Source organism: Astatotilapia calliptera, chromosome 3 (assembly GCF_964374335.1).
Source record: "Astatotilapia calliptera chromosome 3, fAstCal68.1, whole genome shotgun sequence".
In the NCBI taxonomy this organism is placed as follows: Eukaryota; Metazoa; Chordata; class Actinopteri; order Cichliformes; family Cichlidae; genus Astatotilapia; species Astatotilapia calliptera.
This window is the reverse complement of record NC_137424.1, coordinates 8,852,145-8,873,918: the sequence shown is the minus strand read 5'-3', so window position 1 is coordinate 8,873,918 and position 21,774 is coordinate 8,852,145. Positions and strand designations below refer to the sequence as shown.

Below are 21,774 nucleotides of genomic sequence, written 5' to 3'. Positions count from 1 at the left end.
TGTTTGTTCTTTGGCACAAGCTTCAGTCTTTTCTCCCAGGGCTCCTTCACACTTAGAAACACACCTACATTCATTTATACACAAACATCATGAAACAAAGGCTTTGTAAAAGAGGACATGAGATCCTCTCTGAACAGCACATTCATATCAAACACAGGACTGAACAGGATATACTGAGTCTGTGCTGTTTTCATTGTTACTTGCTGAGTATTTTTCCAGTGTTTGAAATGTGACTCAAGTCTGATTCTTCTACTGTGTGTGAACTCTAAGCAGCTGCATTAAACAGCTGCTTTTCAAACCAGGCTCAATCCTATGACTCTGTGAATGTAAACTTTTGTCACCTGCATGAATAACAATCCTTGATCTAGTCAGGACTGCAGTGCTCCTGTGATCCCAGCTTATAGATGGAGGCTAGCATGAGAGGCTCAGCAGCTAAAGCAGCACACCTGGGTCTCCCAGCCTATTAAAAGCAGCCCTTTGCTTCACCTGCTTCACTAAACATTATTATTATTATTTAAGCAGAGTGGTGTGATTCATGTAGGCATTGCTGTGTGACAGGAGGACTTTTCTTGAAACAGCTCGTGTGACGTGAGCTGACGTAAAAACAGTGATGTTAGCTTGATTCTCTTGGCTAAAACTATTTTAAAAAGAGGGTCAATCATGCAAATCTGCCAATAGAAGCCAAAGTTACAGCCCCTCAGAGTTTAAAGAGAAAAGGCCCGTTTCCAACACTCGGTTGTGCAAAGGGAAACAGGCCCACAGTGCCTGAGTGTGTGGGTAATTCTTCAAATAATATTCAAAAGCAAACATTTTTAAGCATGTAAATAAAATTCAATCATTTCTGCTCTTCAATACCTAAGAAATGAAAACTGGCAGACGGTCCCAAAATGTGAAACGCCTGGCTATCTGTGCATTTAGTGCTGCAAGTTTTCACTGTTTACCTTCAGAAGCATAAATCTCTGCACAGATAATGTTCATATGTGGATTCCTGGTTTTCTGCAGTTAATTGTGACCCAAAGCGTATTTTTAAAGTGGTTCCAGGCAATAAAGTCTAAAAATAAATACATCTACTTCCTTTTTCTGTGTTCCAGCCTCAGTGACTCTGACACAGTGCTGTAATATTTACACCTCTGATGAAAGCAGAGTTTGTAGTTGCAGAGAAATACTCGACTCATTTTGGGCATTTACGAGCAGGAACCTCAGAAAGCCCCTCGCTGCTTCACTGGTTAAGAAGCAAAGCAAACATTAGTTCACAGTGATGTTAATTAAGGCCCAAAGTTTAGGAACGAACGTCAGCACTTCACTAATGAATGTAATGCTGATTCATGTGCTTGTTTTGTAATGTGCATGTTGTGCGTTGCTATTTCCCATATTCTTTGGCACTGATAGATGAAGAGTCTCAGGCAGGACCGAGGCTGCCAGCTGCTGACAGTGAGCAGGGAGAGAGCAGCAGAAGCTGGGCAAGAGCAGGGCACCTTCAGCCCCCTTCATCAGTCAGAAATCATTTGGGTGTCTGTGTGAAATGTCTGGTTTTTAAAATCTTTTTGTAGACATATTTATTAAATGTTTAACAATTATATAGAAGAAAGACAATGTAAAGAACAAAACCTGACAAAACCAAAATGAGTTGAAGTTATGAACTGTTTCTGAGAGACAAATAACACCAGGATCCTTTTTGTGTAGCTGACAGCTGGTAACTGTGCAGGGGCGGGTCTAGCAAAGTGTTGCCAGGGGGGCAGGTAGGGCATTAACAGGGAGAGGGGGGCACAAAGACATACTTTTCTTTCTTATTCTCATTTAAAATGCTTTTAATAAATAATTATCTGAATCTTACAACAAACGTTTTCATCTGATGTAAAATGTATAGAAATCCATTATTGTACATAGTCATTTTTTAGGGTCCCATCATAATTTCTTCAGAAGTAAGTACTGCATATGATGCCAGTGTTTCCCACATTTTCTAGATTCTGCACCAGTACTGTGTGTAAAATGCATCAAAAAGTCCGTTTGATTCTTTCTCAGCTGTCTTTCTGTCTCCTTTCACTTTTTAAAGGTTGCCATGTTAGAAAACATATTTTGCCCTGCCGTGCTGTTTATTGATGTGGCAAATGAAAGGTTTATGAAAATATATCTAAATCTGTCATCAGTAATCAGCAATGATCATGTCTCACCTCTAGTCTCTGTCTTAATGTCAGGTTTCCACCGTGTGTTGTAGATGTTCAGGAGGTTAACTCGACCAACAGTCTACTTCCTGTTTAGAATAGCAGGACAGGGAGGATGGTGCAGGTTTAAGTTTATTAGACTGATGCATGTATACCAACAAGACAGCGTCCATCACTGTGACAACAGCGTTTGTTTTCATTCAAAGGCTTCATGGTTTTTCCTTTAATACCTGGGGGGCCGGTCTCCAGTCAAAATGCCCGGGACCATTTTTTGTCCCAGTCCAGCCCTGGTGTCAGATCTGCATGCAGTGTCAATGAGACGATCAACAACAGATCAGACAAAACACTCAGGCGGACACTCCTCTGTAGAAGGAAACATGGGAAGTGTGAGGTAATCAGTGCACAACATCACTTTGTATTTCAGGCTGTTTTTATATAGAACTTCAGCACCAATGTAAAAGTTCTGGTTTTAGGAAGATGAAGAACATTTTCAGGAAGGATGCCGTCTGCAAGGAGAGCTGCTTGAACCTCAGCGCTGAGGTCCAGACTACTTCCTGTGAAGCCACGTGATGTAAATCTGCTGCTGTAACTTCACAGTTTACTGAAGCTAAATGCAACGTTACCATATAATCTGTTTTCAACAAAGGTTTCACTCCATCCGGTGTTGATGAAATGATTCAGGCCGTACTCGTCAGGCTTCCCGTCGACCACACGCATTTCAGTCACAAACCCCGTGACTGACAACAAGGGAAACAGCAGAAGAAAAGATGTGAAAAATACTGGATGATGATGATGGAGGATTAACCGCGGTGGCTAAACTGTTTCCTGTCTTTGTGGGCGTACTCACAGGGAAGTTTCCAGGCACGTCAGTCTTGGTGGCTAAAGTCTCCATTTTCCAACATGTATCGCTACAGGTGCAAAGACACAACATTAATCATCAGTGTAAATATTTTAATGCTGTCCAAACGGTGTTTGCTTTGTCTGTCCTCTCGCACTCACAGAGGAAACGAGGACGCCACCTTCAACCCATCTTCAGTTGGCTCAACCATGGCCGGACTTCCTGTTGGCTTTGTGACAGCAAACCACTTGAAATGAGAGCAAAGCTGATGTTTTGTTGTTCACTCTGTTTTATATTCATATAGTTTGTTGTTTTTAAATCAGTGGACAAAATAAATATTATCACACAAAATCCAGGGTGAAACATAACCAAATAACCTAAATGGTGAAGTCATTATAGAAGTACATGTTGCAAAGGTCAGCCTCCTGTATAGACTGCTAAACTGTCTGGGGGGGCCCTGCCTGTCCTCGTTGGATAAGCTCCACCCCTTTTCCATAAGACGGAGACATTTGTATGAAAATAGATGGGCAGTAAAATAAAAAATAAAAAATATTATGGATGACTCTGTAAATCAAAGTCCGCCTGAGGCAGAAGCAGAAACCATGAGGAGCACAGCACCACTCCCAGAAGGGCACGAAGTGAAGCCATAGCTGCTGAAGAGTGAAGACGTGATGATGGAGGAGATCACAGATGAAGATCTGCTGCCTGCTGACTCTTTATATAGAAGAGTGAGACTATCTCCCCACCAACAGCTGCACTTATACAAACCCCAGGTGCTGGGATGGCTTTGAACATGTGACATTTTCTGCAAACACATGGACAGTTTCATAAGCACAAAGATTATTCCTGCAGCGGCAGAATCGTATCCACTGTGTGAGAGGTGAACGTCAGACAGTTCTTAGAAAATGTAGTTTCTCTTTTAACGTCTCTTTTACCCCCATTTGTCTAAAACTACTTGACAGCCCTTCATGTCAGAGGTTTATTACCTGTGCAGGATGGAGCACATGGTCTCAGTCAGGCTGGACACGATCACTCCTACAGGAAGTAAATGTGATTTTATTTCACCTGTGAAATGATGAAAAACAGCAGAATAGCTCACGCTAACAAACGGGTGTTGAAATGTTTCATTTTCTGCTGTTTCACAGGTCAAAAAGGGCGTCGAAGCAAACTGAAGCTGAGCTGCTGCTGCTGTTGTAGTGCAGCATCTGCTGTGTGCTTCATCAGAGAACCTTCTGTACACAGCAGACAGAGGCTGCTGCCACTGAAGTCCATCTGCTAGAGAGCTTTAAACACTGGTTATTGAAGTGGCTTTGATGACACTGATACACAGTCTTTGCTGCTGTCACAGGACAGGGATCCACCAGGGAGTAGTTGTCAGGATAAAGAGCCTTCGCTTCTCTAAATATAAACTGGATACTTGTAGGAAACTTTGGGAAGCAGCATTTTTCCTCATATCGTCTAAACTGAAGTTAGCTCAGGTGCTTCTTCCATACTTGCTCTGCAGAAAGCCAAAGAGTTTGGAGCTCTGCAAACATTTGCAGCACAGCTGGATGTTTGTAACTTTGGTCACCTCTGTATCATCCCTCAGATTCTTTCTGCACAGCTTTGAAACCATGACAGCACGAGTGATGCTGAGGAGACGTCTAGTTTAAACAGACCTTTATTCCTGGAACACAAACACATGAAGTGATGCTGCTAAAGAAGAACATTTAATCGCACTAATGAATCAAGCATCTGTTTGTCTGTCAGTCTGTCAACAGTTCCTCTGATCGACTTCAGACTTGGTGGGTATTTTGTTTTTGCAGCGGTCAAAGTCGATCAGCGTGTTGCTTTGTCTGCTGTAAATCTGCCTGTACAAAGGGAAACATGCATGTTTTAGATGCAAACTCACAACATGGCTGCATTTTTGTGATTATGTGTATTTTATATTGATTTATTCTATTATGTTTTGTATCTTTACAAGTGTGTCGATACAAAGGCTTGATTAAAACAAAGGTCTCAGCTGTGCTGTTAGGGATGCTCTCATATTTGTTTCAAATGTAATAAATCAAAGGATTTCAGGCTTTTCATCCTTTTTATTTGTTTGGTTCTAACAGCAGCTGGATAAAAACATGCAGGTGATGAATATAATTGTGTGATATTATGAGCATTGTGAATAAAGAAAGAGCAGAGATAGTAAAAAGGAAACAGGTGATGGACGTGAGATTTTCAGAACAAAAGCTCCTCAGTGAGACGATCACCTGGACACAAGGTCAGGCAGCTGGGACTCATCTAGAGAGCAAAATGGAAAAGTGATCTGTGCAGAACATCACTGTTGATTGCAGTTATTTACATCAGACTTCTTCTCTGAGATAAGAGCACCATTTGTGGGAAAGATGACAGTATTTCCAGGCTGGATGCTGTTTGCAGGGAGAACTGAATGAAAGTCTCCTGCACCTCAGCGCTGAGGTCCACACCTGTGAACACAGATGAGGTCAATCTGCTGCAGCACGTAGAGCTTTACTGATCAGCAGGTTCAAAGGATTCAGCAGAGCGTAGAGTCAGAGCTAAATGCCACATCACCATAGAGTTTGTTAACAACAGCTTTCTTTGCCCTTTGTCTCGATGGACTGAATCAGGGATACTCGTCATACTTCACCTCAACCACGTCACTGAGAGACCCCAGCCTGACACAGCAGCAGAGATGATGAAAGCAGAAACAGCAAACAGATGCTTCAGTTGTGTTTCTCTCTGTGTGTGCGCTCACGCCCACTTGTGTGTGTGAACTTTCCACGTACCTCAGCTTGTTTCTCCAACATGAGCCATCAGGGCTGAAAAACATCACTAACACATGAATTCTTTCTCTTTTTGTTATCACCTGTGATCATGTGTCTCATGTTTCTGTCATTCACCAGTTCTTGTATAGTTACGTGTAACTAGACTTCTGTGGGACGTAAATGATTGTTTTGTATGCAGATCTGTACAAAGGATGGAAACACTTGATTACAAAGGAGATCTCAGCTGTGTTGTTGTGGATGGACTTCAACGTATTTGTTAAAAAAGAGAATAAAGCAAAGTGTTTTAGCTGTTTGGGAGTTTTTGTTTGATTCCATTCAGTTTTATTTCTATGGAGTCAAATAATAAGAAAGGCTCTAGAACAGCCCTGAGTTTGTCCAGGTGACACTCCTCTGAAGAACAAAGACCAAGAGGAAGAAGGGGATTCGTTTTCAAGTCTTGTTTCTTTCAAAATAAAAGCTGAAATGTTTTGGAAGCATGATAATATTTCAGCCAGGATGCCGTCTCCAAGGAGACCTGCACCTCAGCGCTGAGCTCCACATCACGCCCTGTGAAAGCACAGATATAAATCTGCTGCAGGGAGAAGAACTTTACCCAACACAAGTGTAGAAGTAGACATTTGACTTTACCTACAACCTGTTAACAACAAAGCTTTCATTGCCTCTGTTGTTGATGTCATGTAGGACTAATCATACTTCACATCAGCCATGCACACGTCAGAGGATCTCCAGGCTTTCAGTAATAAAGCCAAGCAGATGATGTGAACATAGCAATAGTAAAACATGCATCATAATCAGCTGTATGTGTCGACTATGTGGCACCTCAGTCTTGTTGGCATGAAGAAAAGTTGTGTAACATGTAGCATAAGGGCTGCAAAGACATCATGTAGACAGCAGTCGTCTGTTAGTCGTAACGTATCTCCTGTTAAAGAGTTAAATGTGCGTTCTCCATCTCTGTCCTCTCACAGCTCGCCGTACACCAACTCCAGCTGTGGTAACCATGGCTGTGCCCATCAACACGCTGAAGCTGAGACGCCACCCGTCACTATGGCGACTCCAATAGGGTTACCTGTCAGCTGTGGACGCATGAAAGGAAAACAGCAGAAACACAGACATGTTTACTGGAACATTTCCTATTGACAGCTTTATGGAAAAGTGGGTTTAAACACTTTTCTATGTTTTATTTTGTTTATTTATGGATTTATTGTGAAAGGAGTTTCAAAGGTTTAATTTGACCTTTCCCCTGTTTTTCATACAGACTGGAGACGAATGGATGGTGCTTTCTTTGTTTGTCTAAAGATAATGAATAAAACTCTACAGACATCTTAAACCACCCTCCTTTCTATATATTTTGTTATATAAATGGAAAGTATATAAGACACAAACTGAGCTTATATGATACTAAGGACCCTGGAGGTCAGTCCACCTTTATAATTCAGCACAGCCTGGAGTCTCTTAGTCAAGCTTGTTTGTGTTTTCTGTGAGGAAGTTTTCAGCAGCAGCTCTTTTCTTGGATGTTGGTTCCCTTTGTTTCCATCCTCTGTTAAGATGTTTCAGTAATGTTGAGGTCTGGGGAGGCCAATCCATGGCTGACGTCCTGTGATGCTGCATTAGCAGTTTGTTCATAGTGAAAAATGAAGCCACTGCCAATCAGACATTTGCACAGTGGATCAACTTCTGATGGTACTGTCCTGAATTCCACACCTATAATATGTTTGCACATACTGATGAATATGTGCAGCTGATTTTCAGTCCAGTTCCTGTGTGACAGACGCCAGTCTTTCTGCCTGTGTCCTTCCTTAACAATAGAGCCATCCTTCCACTGAGACTGTTTCTGATGAGGCTTCACTGAGCAGTAGATGGATCCCTCAGCTCATCTAATCGTCCTATTTCTAACACATGACTGTCAGAAACTGTTAATCTGCTGCAGCTCTTTAACTCCTCCACTTCTTTTTTTGTAATCTCTTAGTTTCCTCATCTTTTAAGGTGGCACTGCACACCAGATCCAAAGTCAACATGCTGTTATATAATGGAGTTGAACCTGTAATGGAGTTTGATTTAAACCAATCAGCAATTAAGTGAATGATGATGAGCAAAGATGGTGGAGGTGGTGGATGAAGACCCGGACAGCTGTGGTTGGCTCCTCGTATAGAGCAGAGTGAGGTTGTGTTTGCACATTATTATAAAACCATGTTCACCATATATTTTAGCTGCAGACAATAACATGATTTCTTTGCTGTGGTGATTTTATTCCACTTTGGTAAAATGGAAAACCATCATTTCTTGCTGTAATTCACACATTATTCCAAGAGCCTCAACACAAGCCTTGTAGTCCGACCATATATAGACAAATCAATAGTTGTGTTTGTAACAGCTCATGAACATGAATCGTTCCACATTACTTTAAAATCATTGTAAACTAAACTGGAATAAATGAGTGTTTATATATAGTTTTGTCTCAGCTGTTCATACACAGTGTTTCAGTTCTTATCAGAGTCCCACCGTCTCACTGTGGTGAACCTTTAGCTCTGTTGTAAGCGTGTTGTTAGACCAGGTTTCCCTCATTTAAAAATAATCTCTCATTAGAAATGGACATGATGTCTAAGACATAGAAATGCTTATTATGGGTTCACTTGATGTCACTGAAAAGATGCACATGGGTAACGTGCAGGCCATCCAGCTCCGAGGTTTATCTCCTCACCTCGAGTCTGCGACACTCTCTCCGTGTCCTCTCAGATAAGGGCGCGCACATTTCTGCACCATCTTCTAAATTACAAAGAGCGATTCACAAAACAGAAGCTCACAAAACACTCATCACAAACCAAAAATGGCTCCACTGAGCGTCAAACTGTCACCAGAATTTACTGATAATCTAAAGACTCACAGAACTCATTTTGTCTCATTGTGTCTTAGTTTGAGACATAAGTGCATGATCATAATACTGTGTAGTTAGATGAGACAGAGCTGATGCTTGCTCTTAATTATCCTCTTCATGTTTCCCGAGCCTCAGCAGTGGAAGCTACCATGGATAGAAAGACTATGACTCATCTTAAATCTCAAATCTTTGTCTCCAAAGAGCTGCTGATGTGTCCGATATGATCCACAAGCTTAAACTAGGATTATAAGTGTGTGCAGTGATGTGTGTGAAACCTCTGAGGACTCACATGTGTGTGCTTCAGCCCACACACACATATGAAGCACTGCGACCTCACACAGAAGTGTTTTACACATCCAGCCTGAATCCTGATCATTTCTACAGTTTATTAAGTTCAGCTTCACCTGAACATCAGTGATGAAGCTGCTCTGACTCCATCACAGCTCACAGCTGTTGGAACGAGTCAAACAATGAAGAAGGTTCAGAAACAGCTGATGATTTTACAGAAACATGATGCAAACATGAAAATGGACACATGATTTTTTATTAACAGACACTGTTTATGTTTCACTGTGCATGACGTCATCAACACTGACACCAGGGGGCGCTCATCACCAGCCTGAGGAAGTGTGATAATGGGGGGAGACGCAGTGTTGTGTGTACTGCAGTCGGACAGAAGGAAAAACTTCCTCCTGAAAACATTTTCATCCTTCCCAAAAGTGTTTGAGTCAAATGTTACAAATATATAAATACAATAAAACACAGGGTCTTACATAAAATTAGTGATGCAGTTGTGCACTGAGCACCTTTCCAATGTTCCTTCCTCAGATGAGTCCAGCTGCTGAACACATTAACATCTGTATGTAAATGTAGCCGAGAACCAACCTGAGCACTGCTGGGAAAATACAAAGGCAACCATCAAAGTGCTGTATTATCTTATTTATTCTGAATGTTGACTTAGATCCACACCACGATTTATGAAACTATAGAACTAAAATAACAACAATCGTCTGCTTCTTTAAAATTTCTTTCATTACATCAAACCAGTGAAAACTGAAAAAAACAAAGAGCTGTTAGCATGTTTAGACCAACTTTGAGACAGAGACTGTAAAGTTCTGCACTTTAAATCCTGCCTGTGTTCCTGCAAATGATTCACACTGAAAGTATCTTAGTTTAGTATTGAGTGAGCCACAAAGCAGCCTGATAGCTTTAAAACAGTAAAAGTAAATGAAATTGACAGTTTCAGTGTAGCTGGATCTATTATTGGGGGGTCATGACCCCCGTAACCCCGCCTGGTCCTGAGGTCAAATCCACCATCTTTGTTTCAGAGCTTCATGTTCTCCCGTGTTTGTGTGCGTCCTCTCCGGTACTCCGGCTTCCTCCCACAGTCCAAACACATGCAGTTAGTGGGGTCAGGTTAGCTGTGAGTGGTTGTGTCTCTGTGTTATTCCACCTTAATAAATGACTTCCTGTTAGCATGAAGTGCTTCTGTAGGACTGATGTCATTTTCATGGTTGGATCATTTAAATGAAGCTGGACTCAGATGCAGTAAATAAGCTGATTGATCATTAATGAATAAAGCTGGTCAAACACATCACGTGGACACATGTGATTGTGTGTTGTAGTATTGATCCCAATGCTGGTATCAGTCCTGGATCAATAACACTGGATGGATGCGTTCAGCATGGAGCCCTGAGCTGTGTTACAGACAAACATGGAAACTGACAGGTCTGTGTCATTCACAGTCTGTAACACTTCTAAACAACAGAGGCTGACCCAAGTGCCTCAGAGCCAGGCACGCTCACATCACAGCTCTCTAAATAAGCCAGTTTCAAAATAAGAGCTGAAAGCTGTGTTTGCTTGTGTTAGCTTATTATTGTGGAGACTAACATTCAGTGATCATGTGTTCAGACTCATAATGATTACTCTCAGAAATCCTGATCTTTGTATTTACTGTGTGTTGGATCAATAACTGAGATTCATGGTATCACACAGCTGTGCTGCTGCTGATGTCAGCACATCTGGAACAATACGAGGTATCTGCTACCAGACTGAGCAGGACGTGAGACCTGTGGACTGTTTAAAGCTGTCCCTCCACAGCTCACTCAGACCTGATCCACACCTCAGTGATATTCTCTGACTTCCTCAGTAGAGACAGAAACCATTCAGATCTGGGACCATCAGCTGACTGATGATGTCACACAGACTGTGTTTTTCAGGAACAGTGATTCTGATGTGAGCCTGCTAGCTGACAGCAGACCTGATGAAAGCACATGTTCACATCTGTGAGGACAGACTGGACTCTTTGACTGCACCTTGGTTCTCCTCAGAGGTCTGTACAGGAGCATGTCCACCCCCACTGAAGATCTCAGTCACTGTGAAACATAGAAAGCTGCTTGTGTGGCCTCTGCCTCACATGTAGATACAGCTACAGGTTTCTCTGTCAGTCAGACTGAAACAGTGTCCTGATGCTGCATCATTCAGCTCTGTGCCCCAGTCAGCATCACTGGGAGCTACCAGTGTTTCTGCCCTTTTCCTGTAACACTACACTCAGCACAGGCTCAGCTGGTATCCAGTGTTGGACTTTGGCTTCAGCTGCTGTGATAGATCCTCTAACATAGATCAGCTCTGCTACATGTTGTTAGATAAGTGCAGCTGCTGTCATGTCCTGATGTTTCTCTGGCTCAGCAGCTTCTCCATCAGAGGTTCACATGGAGCTGATCCAGTATCTCCAGTAACTGTGTTCTGTGCCTCACTGGTTCATCCTTCTGTCTGTGTGACGTCAGTCAGATGTTGAAGTTAAACTCTGTAATCTTCACTGTGTCACAGAGTTCAGTGAGTCCCGTTATTCACAGTATCAATCAGATCATCAGAGAACAGCTGATCAGCAATCAGTGGTGCCAACAGCGCCTCCTGTGGTGAGAGGATGCAATAATGCAATGTAGCATTTTTCCACTCAACACTTGCAGTCATGGAAACTGTCTGTTGGATCTGTGTGACGTTGCTTTCTTGGTTAGAGTTCCTCACAAATGTCCAGATGATTCTTCTAATGAGGCGTCGACCATGTTTGCAGCTCTTTGGAAGAAAACGTCGCCCTTTGCCATCCTTACTTTTCTTTGACTTCTTCAAATGCAGCTGAACTCCAGCTGGTATTTTCTTGGACTTTGCAGCTGTTTCTGGTCATCAGTTCATTCCTGCAAACCTCTGAAGCTGAACAACAATGATGCTGCATTGCTGGCTGATCCCAAAAGGTTGATTCTGTTCATCTGGACGTTTTCAGAAACGTTTGCTCACTGATCAGGTGACTTCTTCAGTCTCAGCTGACTGCAGCTTTACAAGCTTACAAACAGCACATTTGCACAATGACTGAAAGCAGCAGCACCTGATATATATGATACTAATATAATACATATACATATATAATCCATACTAATGATGAAGGAACTGAGCTCACAGTCCATTGTTCATTCAGTGAACTACTCAGTTTATTTTGGGCCTCAGAAATGCTCACTCTGTTTGTACATCACTGTCAGCAATAGACTCATTCTGCTGTGTGGACAGGAACACATGTGACATCACTTCCTGTTTGTTTGTGACTGAAGAAGTTTACAAGGAATCATTTAGAAGAGTTTCAAACATCAACTGATTGAATCCATGAATCTGAAAACGTGTTTGTGAGTGAAAGAGACAGACATGTACAGACTGAACTATCTGTTCAACAGTCAGAGTGTTTCTGTAACAGGAGACACTCTTTACACTCCACTCAGCACAGGGACACTGAGGAACCAGGAGAGACATAAAACCCAGGATAAAGAGTTTGAGTGAATGTGGTGTTGAAGGTGTGGAGGTGGATCAGAGTGTCAGAGGAGACTCTGTAGAAGGACAGAGTGCCAGCAGAACAGTCCACATACACTGCTGCTCTGTTAGAGACAGAGGAGGAGGGGGAGGAGGAGGAGGAGATGGATGTTTGACTCTTATTGTGCCTGACAGACTGAGGACCACGATCAGAGCAGATCAGACTCCAGGACTGATCAGTGAGTCCAAACACACAGTCATAACTGTCTCCTTTCCTTCTTATGCTTCTGTAACTCACTGATATAAAAACGTTTCCTCTCCACTCGACCTCCCAGTAACAGCGACCAGTCAGACCATTTCTACACAGCAGCTGTTCCCAAACATCAAATCTGTCTGGATGATCAGGATATGACTGAACCTCCTCCACACAATGTGCCTCAATGTTATTGATATTATTATTATCATTATTATATAATAATAAAACCCTTATAATAAAACCACTAAAAACCTTTATTCTAGCGCTTCTAGACTTTAAAGTCAGCAAAGAGGCTCAGAAAAGAAGACCAGACACCAGCGAGGGAGGATAAGAAAGACAGACGCAACAACATTGTCATCCCCTATGTAGCCGGTGTATCAGAAAAACTCAGGAGAGTTTTCTCCAAGCATGACATCCCGGTGCATTTCAGACCCAGCAACACGCTCAGACAAAAACTGGTTCACCCGAAAGACAAAACATCAAAACACAGACTTAACAATGTGGTGTTTGCTGTACAGTGCAGCGAGGAATGCACAGACCTCTACATTGGAGAGACCAAACAGCCACTTCACAAGCGCATGGCACAACACAGAAGAGCCACCTCCACAGGACAAGACTCAGCAGTCCATCTGCATCTTAAGGATAAAGGACACTCTTTCGAGGATGCCAATGTTCACATTTTGGACAGAGAGGACAGATGGTTTGAAAGAGGAGTGAAAGAAGCAGCTATGTCCACTGTGAGCGACCATCTTTGAACAGAGGCGGGGTTTACGACACCAACTCTCTGCCATCAATAATCCAGTTTTGAGATCCCTTCCCAGACGCCTTAACGCCCACTCACATCCTGGGCCATCTGACCTCAGGAATCCGCATGATAAGGTGGGGCCAGGTTTCACAATGAACTCACCCGAAACTCTGGCTGATTGGGGCCCACACCCAGTTTCACACCTTGGCTCAGGCGATTAGAGGATCATCAGGGGGTCCTTTTGTCCCTCTGGGGGGTCACTCCCACTAGGTTTATATCTGGGACTCTCCACCATTTGACCTTAGAACTGAAGAAGCTTCTCGGATGAGAGGTGAAACGTCTTCAAGTAACTTAAAGAAGTCCAGACGCTTTTCTTTGCAAGCTCCTTTGACATTTGACCACGAGCAATCTTTTCTGGTTTGACGCCGTCTTTGTAGCCAGAAACCAGCTCTCTCCTCGGCTTCCTCCACTACACGCTTCCCCCACGCCAGTCTCCTCCGTCACTATAAAGGGGAGAGTCATGAGCTCCATCACCCTCACCTGTGCCGTCCAATGTCCCGCCACCAGCCTCCACTGCAGCAGGCCAGAGACCACACCCCTGCCACAATAAGTAAAAGTATATCCTTGCTGTACCCTTAATGCTAAATGTGCTAAATTAACCGCTGCCTTTGCCCCTTTGGGATTATTCTTATGTCACTGGGATGTTGACCTTTGACCTTCACATTAGAGAGATGGGCAGACATAATTAGTGTATGAATTTTAAAGTAACAGGTAATAAAGAGAGTGCAGCAAATGTAGTCAGGTTTATTACTCTGTATCACACATGAGTGCCCGAGGGAGGCGGGGCTGACTGGGGAGACACAGGAAACAGAGAGACAGGGCTGACTCGACATGAAACGATGAAACGTGGGACACGGGAACAGAAACTAAACACAGGCTGAAATGAACACTGAGGGAGGGAGAACTAAGATTACTGAGAGCCTGATAAATAAGAAGAACAAAAACCAAGAAAAACAAGAGTCAAAGAAAACCAAAAACACAAAGCATTGGGCCAGGACCCACTGCTGTGACATTTATATGTGATAAAAACATTAAAAACTGCTCAGATGTTGAAATCTTTCTACGTATACTTTAGGTTCAGCTCTCCAGCCTGGCATTTGGTTAAGCATGATTCAAACATTTGATTTTGTTTAACTGGTTTTAATTATAGTTACTTTTTGTGAACATTTGTTGCAGCATTTAAAAATACATCATTTATTTTCAAACTTTTATTTGATTTAGAGCATCATGTTTGACCAACGTAAATGTTTTAACACAAACACTATTTTAAAGCTTCTAGAGAGTAAAATATTAATGATAATTATAATAACAATAATAAAAACAAAAGCTCTCAGCTCCATCAAACCAAGCAGCAGAAAGAACAATAACTGAAGAGAAAACTTTAACCTTGTAGACTTCATTATGTTCCAGCTGCTCTACAGACGCTGTGACCTCGAACTTAAGCAGGTCGTAAAGTATGTGCAGCTCAATAACTTCATAATCAGACCCTGTGGTATTTAGGCAGCAGAACAACTAAGAATAACAACTACAAATAATGTTTTTAGGTTTCTGTTGTACTGCAAGGTTCTGTACAGGAGAACCAAACCAAGAGCAAATATTACGTCTCATTTAAACCTGAGCACGAAGAGCCATCAACATTTAGCAAATTGAATCATCTTTGTTTAGATGCAAGAAGAATCATATAGAAATGAAAAAGTAGAAATAGAAATCCAGAGCAAAGATATCCTCTAATTCAGCGTAGCACATGTGCAGCTGCTGCGATTCACGTAAGCATTCGGCTCGTCGCTGCTGCAGATTTTTCTCTCGCTGTTCTGGCTCACAGCGCTGCAAACACAAAAATAAATATCCCCAAAGGTGTGAAAGGGAGCTAATTAGTAAGAGTATTGTTACTCTCCGCAGGAGTAGTCCAGCAGTAGAAATCAGTCCAATAACAAGGTGTGTAACATCTAGCAGGGTGACAGAAAAACCCAGGGTAACTTCTAAGGACCTCAACGTCTCTCTCACATTGTGTTTTTTAAACATGCTTCCATTTGTCACTTCAGTCTTTACTCTGAAATACAGGAAGAGAAATCATGGCTGAAACAATTTCTCATGAAACCAGGGGTGTGGTCCAACAGTCAGTTTGGTGAGGAAGGTTCCTAACTGAGAGAAGTGACCCAGAAGTATCTGTGTAGCAGCCACAATGAATCCAGATCATGAGCTTTATTAACTGATCAAAGTCTCTTCTTTCATCTTCTGTATCATTCAGTTTGCATTGGTAATGCCCATTATTGTAATGCTTTTTTAAGACGAGCAAAACTTTATTTCACTTTGGGTTAGCTGGGATAAGTGATGGATGGAGGGAATTTTACTTCAGCCACAGAAATCCTAAACAGGAAGGAGGAGCAGAGTTACAGTGGATCACTATCCAGCAGGGAAACAAGGTTTATTTCAATTTCTTGGCCATGAGTGAGATTTACTGAGTGGGCAAATTAGGGAGACGACACCATCAGATCCCGAGCCCTCCATGTGTTAATCAAGAGACGGCTGCTGTGCTACATCCATAAATAATGAATAAATTAGGAGCTAAAGCTGAAAGGACAGTTTATTTGTACCATCTTCACGTGAACACATTCAAGAACATCACAGATGAAGAAACATTAAAAACTTCCACACTACATAAAGCAAGAAAAATAGTTTTTCTTTCAGGTGGTTTCAGAAAAACAGAAACATCAAACATCTCCAAGACTCTCTTTGAAAGAACTAAAAACCTTTGTTCTCATGGTCCAATCATGAGTGAACTCCCCGATGAAGCCTTGTGTGCTAAAACATGTCAGAGTTTTAAAGGTTAAACATGAGTTTCCAAAACGTTTTGCTGGAGAACAATGAACTATTTGACTGAGTTTCAATCATTTACAGACGAGCAAAACCAGGACAGAGAAAAAAGGACAAAAACTGACTCAGTAAAACAACAGAAAAGAAGATCCCATGTAGATCTGTATTATGTAGAAGTTCATCCCAGCAACCAGTTCAGTTCAACACAAGTTTAAATGATTCTATCTGAACTCTGTGGAGCCTGATCTCAAGCTTTTTGAGTCTGACACAGAAACCAGAGGATCTTTCTGTGTCTTCAGATTCACTGTGATCCAGTGATGGGAGTGATTTCAGCCCTGAGTGATCGCGCTGATGTTTGCACAGAGCAGACAATGAGGTGAATGTTTGGGCACATTGGTAACAGTGAAACAGTTTATTAGTAACGTGGGATCGTTTGTGTGCAGAGTATGAACTGAGATTCCTGAAGCTCTTGTCACACTGGTCACAGCTGTAGTTTCCTTCCATGTGTGCACGTTCATGAATGTTACGATTACCTGACTGTGAGAAGCTTCTCTCACAGTGTCTGCACTTGTGTGGTTTCTCTCCTGTGTGGACTCGTTTGTGTGATTTAAGCTGACTTTCAGTGGTGAAGGATGACCCACACTGATCACAGAGGTGCTTTTTAACCCCACTGTGAATCAGTTCATGTTGTTTTAAATCTCTTGGTGTGGTGAAGCTTCTCCCACATTCTTTGCAGTATTTCAGTTTGTCTCCAGTGTGTCTACGTTGATGTGTTTTAAGGGCAGCTTGCCAACTGAAAGTTTTTCCACAGAGGTCACAATGAAAGTCTTTCCCACCACCACAGTGATGACAGGGTTGAGAACTGGATCCATCTTTGTCGCTCTGCTTCTAAACAAAGACACAAAGACAGTGTAAGTCAGTCCTTCAACATTTGTATCCTGAACGTCGCCTGAAATAAAGAGCATCTCTGCAGACGTCCAACTACATTTGACTGTTTCAGTTAACACACTCAGTTTACTGGGCTGCAATAACTACAATACTACCACCATAATACTACAGTAATACTAAAATCATAACTGAAAGGAAAATCTGAATAATCACTCAGAGCTGCTTTTCCATGCAGTAGAATTTCTAACATGCTAACACAGTTTAATGAGCAGAGTTGTTCCAAACAGTCAGGCTAAAATGACAAGATAACAATATAAATACATACCTCACAGTAGCTGCACTTGTAGAGTCTCTTTCTGGTGTGGATCTGTTGGTGTTGTCTCAGGTGATGTGGAGATTTAAAAGTCTTCTCACACAGGTCACATTGATAAGGTCTCTCCTCAGTGTGGGTAAACATGTGCTGTTGTAAGTGTGCGTCTGTTGTAAACTCTTTGCCACACTGTTCACAGCAGTACACATCATGTCTGGTGTGAATGCGTAGGTGTGTATTTCGGTACCCTCTCTGGCTGAAAGTTTTTCCACAGATGTCACAGCTGTATGCCTTAATTCCAGAGTGGGTAACTAGATGCCTCTGTAAGTGGCTACTGTGAGTAAAAGCTCTGCCACACTGATCACAGCTGTATACTTTAACTCCACTGTGGATGAGTTGGTGTTTTTTTAGGGAACCCTTCAAGGAAAAAGACTTTCCACACAAGTCACAGCTGAACGGTCTCTCTCCAGTGTGGATGACCTGATGCTGTTTTAGTGAAGCCCTCACAGTAAAACCCTTCCCACACTCGTCACAGGTGTGTTTTTTCTCTCCCTTTCTTCTGTGAGGTTTGTCGGCCTCCTGAGAGCGCTGACTTCTGGCTCCATGTTGGTCCTGCAGTGACAGAGATACAAACAGAGGCAGTGAGTGAAATGCAGTCGTGGAACAAACTCAACCTTCAAACTCCATTAACACTAGTTTTAAACCTGAAGGTGGAGCGTGGCACCAAACACCTTAAAGGTCTCTTATCCCCACCTGCTGGTAGTTCTAACACATTACATCCAACCTGCTGTTAAAGATAATTCATGACTGTTCAAGCACTAAAATCATGCCCATCCCTCCTGATTGTACACACACACACAAACACACACACACACACACACACACACACACACATTATTTTATAATTGTGTGGATGCCTTAACAGGCATCCACACTATTGAGATCCTGTTTCTCTTTCTTCTTTATTATTATTCCGGGTGTTTCCGTACACTTTTTGCCGTGGATCTACTTCCACAATTTTTGTGCTATTTTCACCGTTCAAACTCTAAACTGTTCTGCTCTTTCTGCTAATGCCGGCTATGACTTTTGGTGTTTATTACTATTATACTTTTTAAAATATTACACTTTTTTCCTTTAATTTGTCCCATTGAAATGAATGGGAAACTTCCACAATTCTGCTAAAACTTTCTTGTCTTTGAAACTTAACTACTGCCTCATACTTTCACCTAGAAACTTCATTCAAACTTTAAAATGTTCTCAAATGATTTGGCTATTCCTGTATGATTCAGCTTTTTCAGATCTTCTACCGTTTTAATCTTATCCCTCTTTGAGTTTTCAGTAGCAAAATTGTGATTTTTCAGAAAATACATGCGTTGCTATGGTTGCTATGCAATTAACTCAGAGGGGACAGTGAAACTGTTTGAATTTTCTCTTCATGTCCAAACAACTTCTTGCTACTCGCTCAATTTCCACTCAAGCCCCACAAATTATACACCAAAACGTAGGTATTTTTGCTGGCTTTCAGAAAATGTCACTATCATTGTTGTGGGACTCATAGATATTTTGCAAATCTCCTCAGAGTAACACAAAGTCAGAAAACTCTCCATATAAACTCAATGGAGAGTTTGTTCAAAATCACCGCTGGATTTCTCTAATGAGAGGCATTTTCAAATTGTCATATCTCCTTAACGAAGCGAAGTTAAGACATGAGGCTTGTCCCCGTATATGTTCAGACACTCCTGACGCTCACAATTCAAGAATTTCTTTCTCACCTATTACCGTTCTGAAATGAGTTGGACTTGTTTGAGGGTAGGAAATTTGTCCCTCGCTCAGATTTCATCAGATTTCAATCTCTGGAAATGAACCACTTTTTTCTCTCGTCATATCTTTTTGATGGATTTCCACAGAGCCCTGAAAATTTCCATGACTGTTCACCAAAGCCTGCTGTTTCTTACGGTGAAAGAATGATTTTGATGCTCCATATAGATTTAGAGTTACCAAAGGTTGTTTGAGCGCAAGTCAAGGCAGTTTTTGCTTCGCCTCTACTCAGTTACAGTGTATTACAAGTCATATATCTTTAAGAATTTATGTTTTATCTCTGAATTATGAAGACCTGAAGATTCCCCCATCTCTTCTGAATAAAACGATGCCTGAATGACCGTTCTAGCCTCTACGGTTAGGAAATTATGGCCATTTGTTCGAGGGGAATCCTGAATGTCAGAAATACACTGAAGAAAACTCACACCTCTCTCTGTGTCTGTGTGTGTAAGGGCTGACTACAGCAGGTGCAGCTAATTTAACTGACCTACATATACCAAGCCCAGACTCTCCACAGCTCCTGTTCCCTTTACTGTCTGTGTATCAATATTTCTCCTATGTTTAGGTATTACTCCTCAATCATAGTATTTCTGCTAAAGCAAAGTACTTCTACTACATCTAAGTACTTTTGCCAAATCATAATATTTCTGCTAAATCATAGTATTTCTGCCAATTCATAGTATTTTTGCAAAATCATGGTATTTGTGCAAAATCATGGTTTTGGGGCCAAATATTTCTGTTATTTTATAATATATGTGCTGAATATATTATATGTGCCAAATCATAGTATTTATCCCAAATTATAGTATTTATGCCAAATTACAGTATTTCTGCTAAAACGCAGAAATAGTACCTTTTAGCAGGAATTTCTACCAAAAGATAGTACTTCTGCTAAATCAGAGTATTTCTGCTAAACCAGAGTATTCCTGCCAAATCATAGTATTTATACCCAATCATAGTATTTCTGCTAAATCATAGCATTTGTGCCAAATCATGGTATTTGTGCAAAAACATAGTATGTCTGCAAAACCATAGTATATCTCTTCTGTTATAGTATTACTACTAAGGCATAGTATTTCTGCCAAATCATAGTATGTGTGCCAAATCGCAGTATTTGTGGTAAAACATAGTATTTCTGCCATATTGTGGTATTTGTGCAAGAACATTGAACTGTTATGTTATAGTATTACTACTAAGTCATAGTATTTCTGCATTGTTATAGTATTTGTACTAAAACGTAGTATCTCTGCCAAGTCATAGAATTACTGCAATTTCATAGTTTTTTTTAGGAAATCTGTTATGTTATAGTATTACTACTAAGTCATAGTATTTCTGCCAAATCACAGTATTTGTGCCAAAGCATCGTATTTGTATGGAGTCATAGTATTTCTTCTAAATCATAGTATTTCAATCAAATCTCAGTAGTTGTTGTTAAAACGCAGTATTATTGCCAAATCATAGTATTTGTACCCAATCATAGTATTTCTGCTAAATCATAGCATTTGTGCCAAATCATGGTATTTGTGCAAAATCATAGTATGTCTGCAAAACCATAGTATATCTTTTATGTCATAGTATTACTACTAAGGCATAGTATTTCTGCCAAATCATAGTATTTGTACTAAATCATAGTACTTGTGCCAAATCATAGTATTTGTTGAACATCATAGTATTGGAACCAAAACATAGTATTTGTCCCAAAGCATCGTATTTGTATGGAGTAATAGTATTTCTTCTAAATCATAGTATTTCAATCAAATCTCAGTAGTTGTGTTAAAATGCAGTATTATTGCCAAATCATAGTATTTGTACCCAATCATAGTGTTTTTGCCAAATCGTGGTATTTGTGCCCAATTAATAATTCTGTTATGTTATAGTATTACTACTAAGTCGTAGAATATCTGTTATGTTATAGTGTATCTGCGGAATATAGTATGTGTGCCAAATCGTAGTATTTACACCAAATCACAGTATTTTTGCTAAAACATAGTATTTCTGCCATATTGTGGTATTTGTGCAAGAACATTGAACTGTTATGTTATAGTATTACTACTAAGTCATAGTATTTCTGCGTTGTTATAGTATTTGTGCTAAAACGTAGTATCTCTGCCAAGTCATAGAATTAATGCAATTTCATAGTTTTTTTTTAGGAAATCTGTTATGTTATAGTATTACTACTAAGTCATAGTATTTCTGCCAAATCATAGTATTTGTACTAAATCATAGTACTTGTGCCAAATCATAGTATTTGTTGCACATCATAATATTAGAACCAAAACATAGTATTTGTCCCAAAGTATCGTATTTGTATGGAGTAATAGTATTTCTTCTAAATCATAGTATTTCAATTAAATCTCAGTAGTTGTGTTAAAATGCAGTATTATTGCCAAATCATAGTATTTGTACCCAATCATAGTATTTTTGCCAAATCGTGGTATT

At 40.9% G+C, this 21,774-nt stretch overlaps 3 protein-coding genes and 1 long non-coding RNA gene across 13 annotated transcripts in view; 2 read left to right on the top strand and 2 right to left on the bottom strand.

Moving 5' to 3' along the window:
• LOC145424469 (uncharacterized) overlaps positions 1–15,353 on the bottom strand; it is a 113,033-nt gene extending 97,680 nt beyond the window's left edge. Inside the window, exon 1 of the mRNA XM_080297825.1 lies at positions 13,559–15,353. The gene's annotated coding sequence lies outside the window, so the exon portion shown is untranslated. The remainder of the gene's footprint in view (positions 1–13,558) is intronic.
• The window catches only part of LOC113017539 (phospholipase D1-like), a 118,436-nt gene that overhangs the window by 23,945 nt on the left and 72,717 nt on the right, over positions 1–21,774 (top strand). The window lies entirely within an intron of this gene.
• LOC145425118 (uncharacterized) lies at positions 6,364–7,104 on the top strand. Its single transcript, XR_013905784.1, has 2 exons — positions 6,364–6,929; positions 7,033–7,104. It is a non-coding gene; the product is annotated as an uncharacterized LOC145425118 (long non-coding RNA).
• LOC145424363 (uncharacterized) overlaps positions 9,172–21,774 on the bottom strand; it is a 33,813-nt gene continuing 21,210 nt past the window's right edge. The window contains exons 3-5 of one of the 2 annotated variants that reach the window (XR_013905424.1): positions 17,533–18,129; positions 16,256–17,207; positions 9,172–12,952 (exon numbers count right to left, since the gene is read on the bottom strand). Coding sequence is in view for 1 of the 2 variants with exons in the window: in XM_080297610.1 (XP_080153736.1) it covers positions 16,515–17,207; positions 17,533–18,129 (1,290 nt within the window). In the remaining variant the exon portion in view is untranslated. Of the gene's footprint in view, positions 12,953–16,071; positions 17,208–17,532; positions 18,130–21,774 lie in introns of those variants that run through there. The other variant, XM_080297610.1, reaches the window with a different exon arrangement.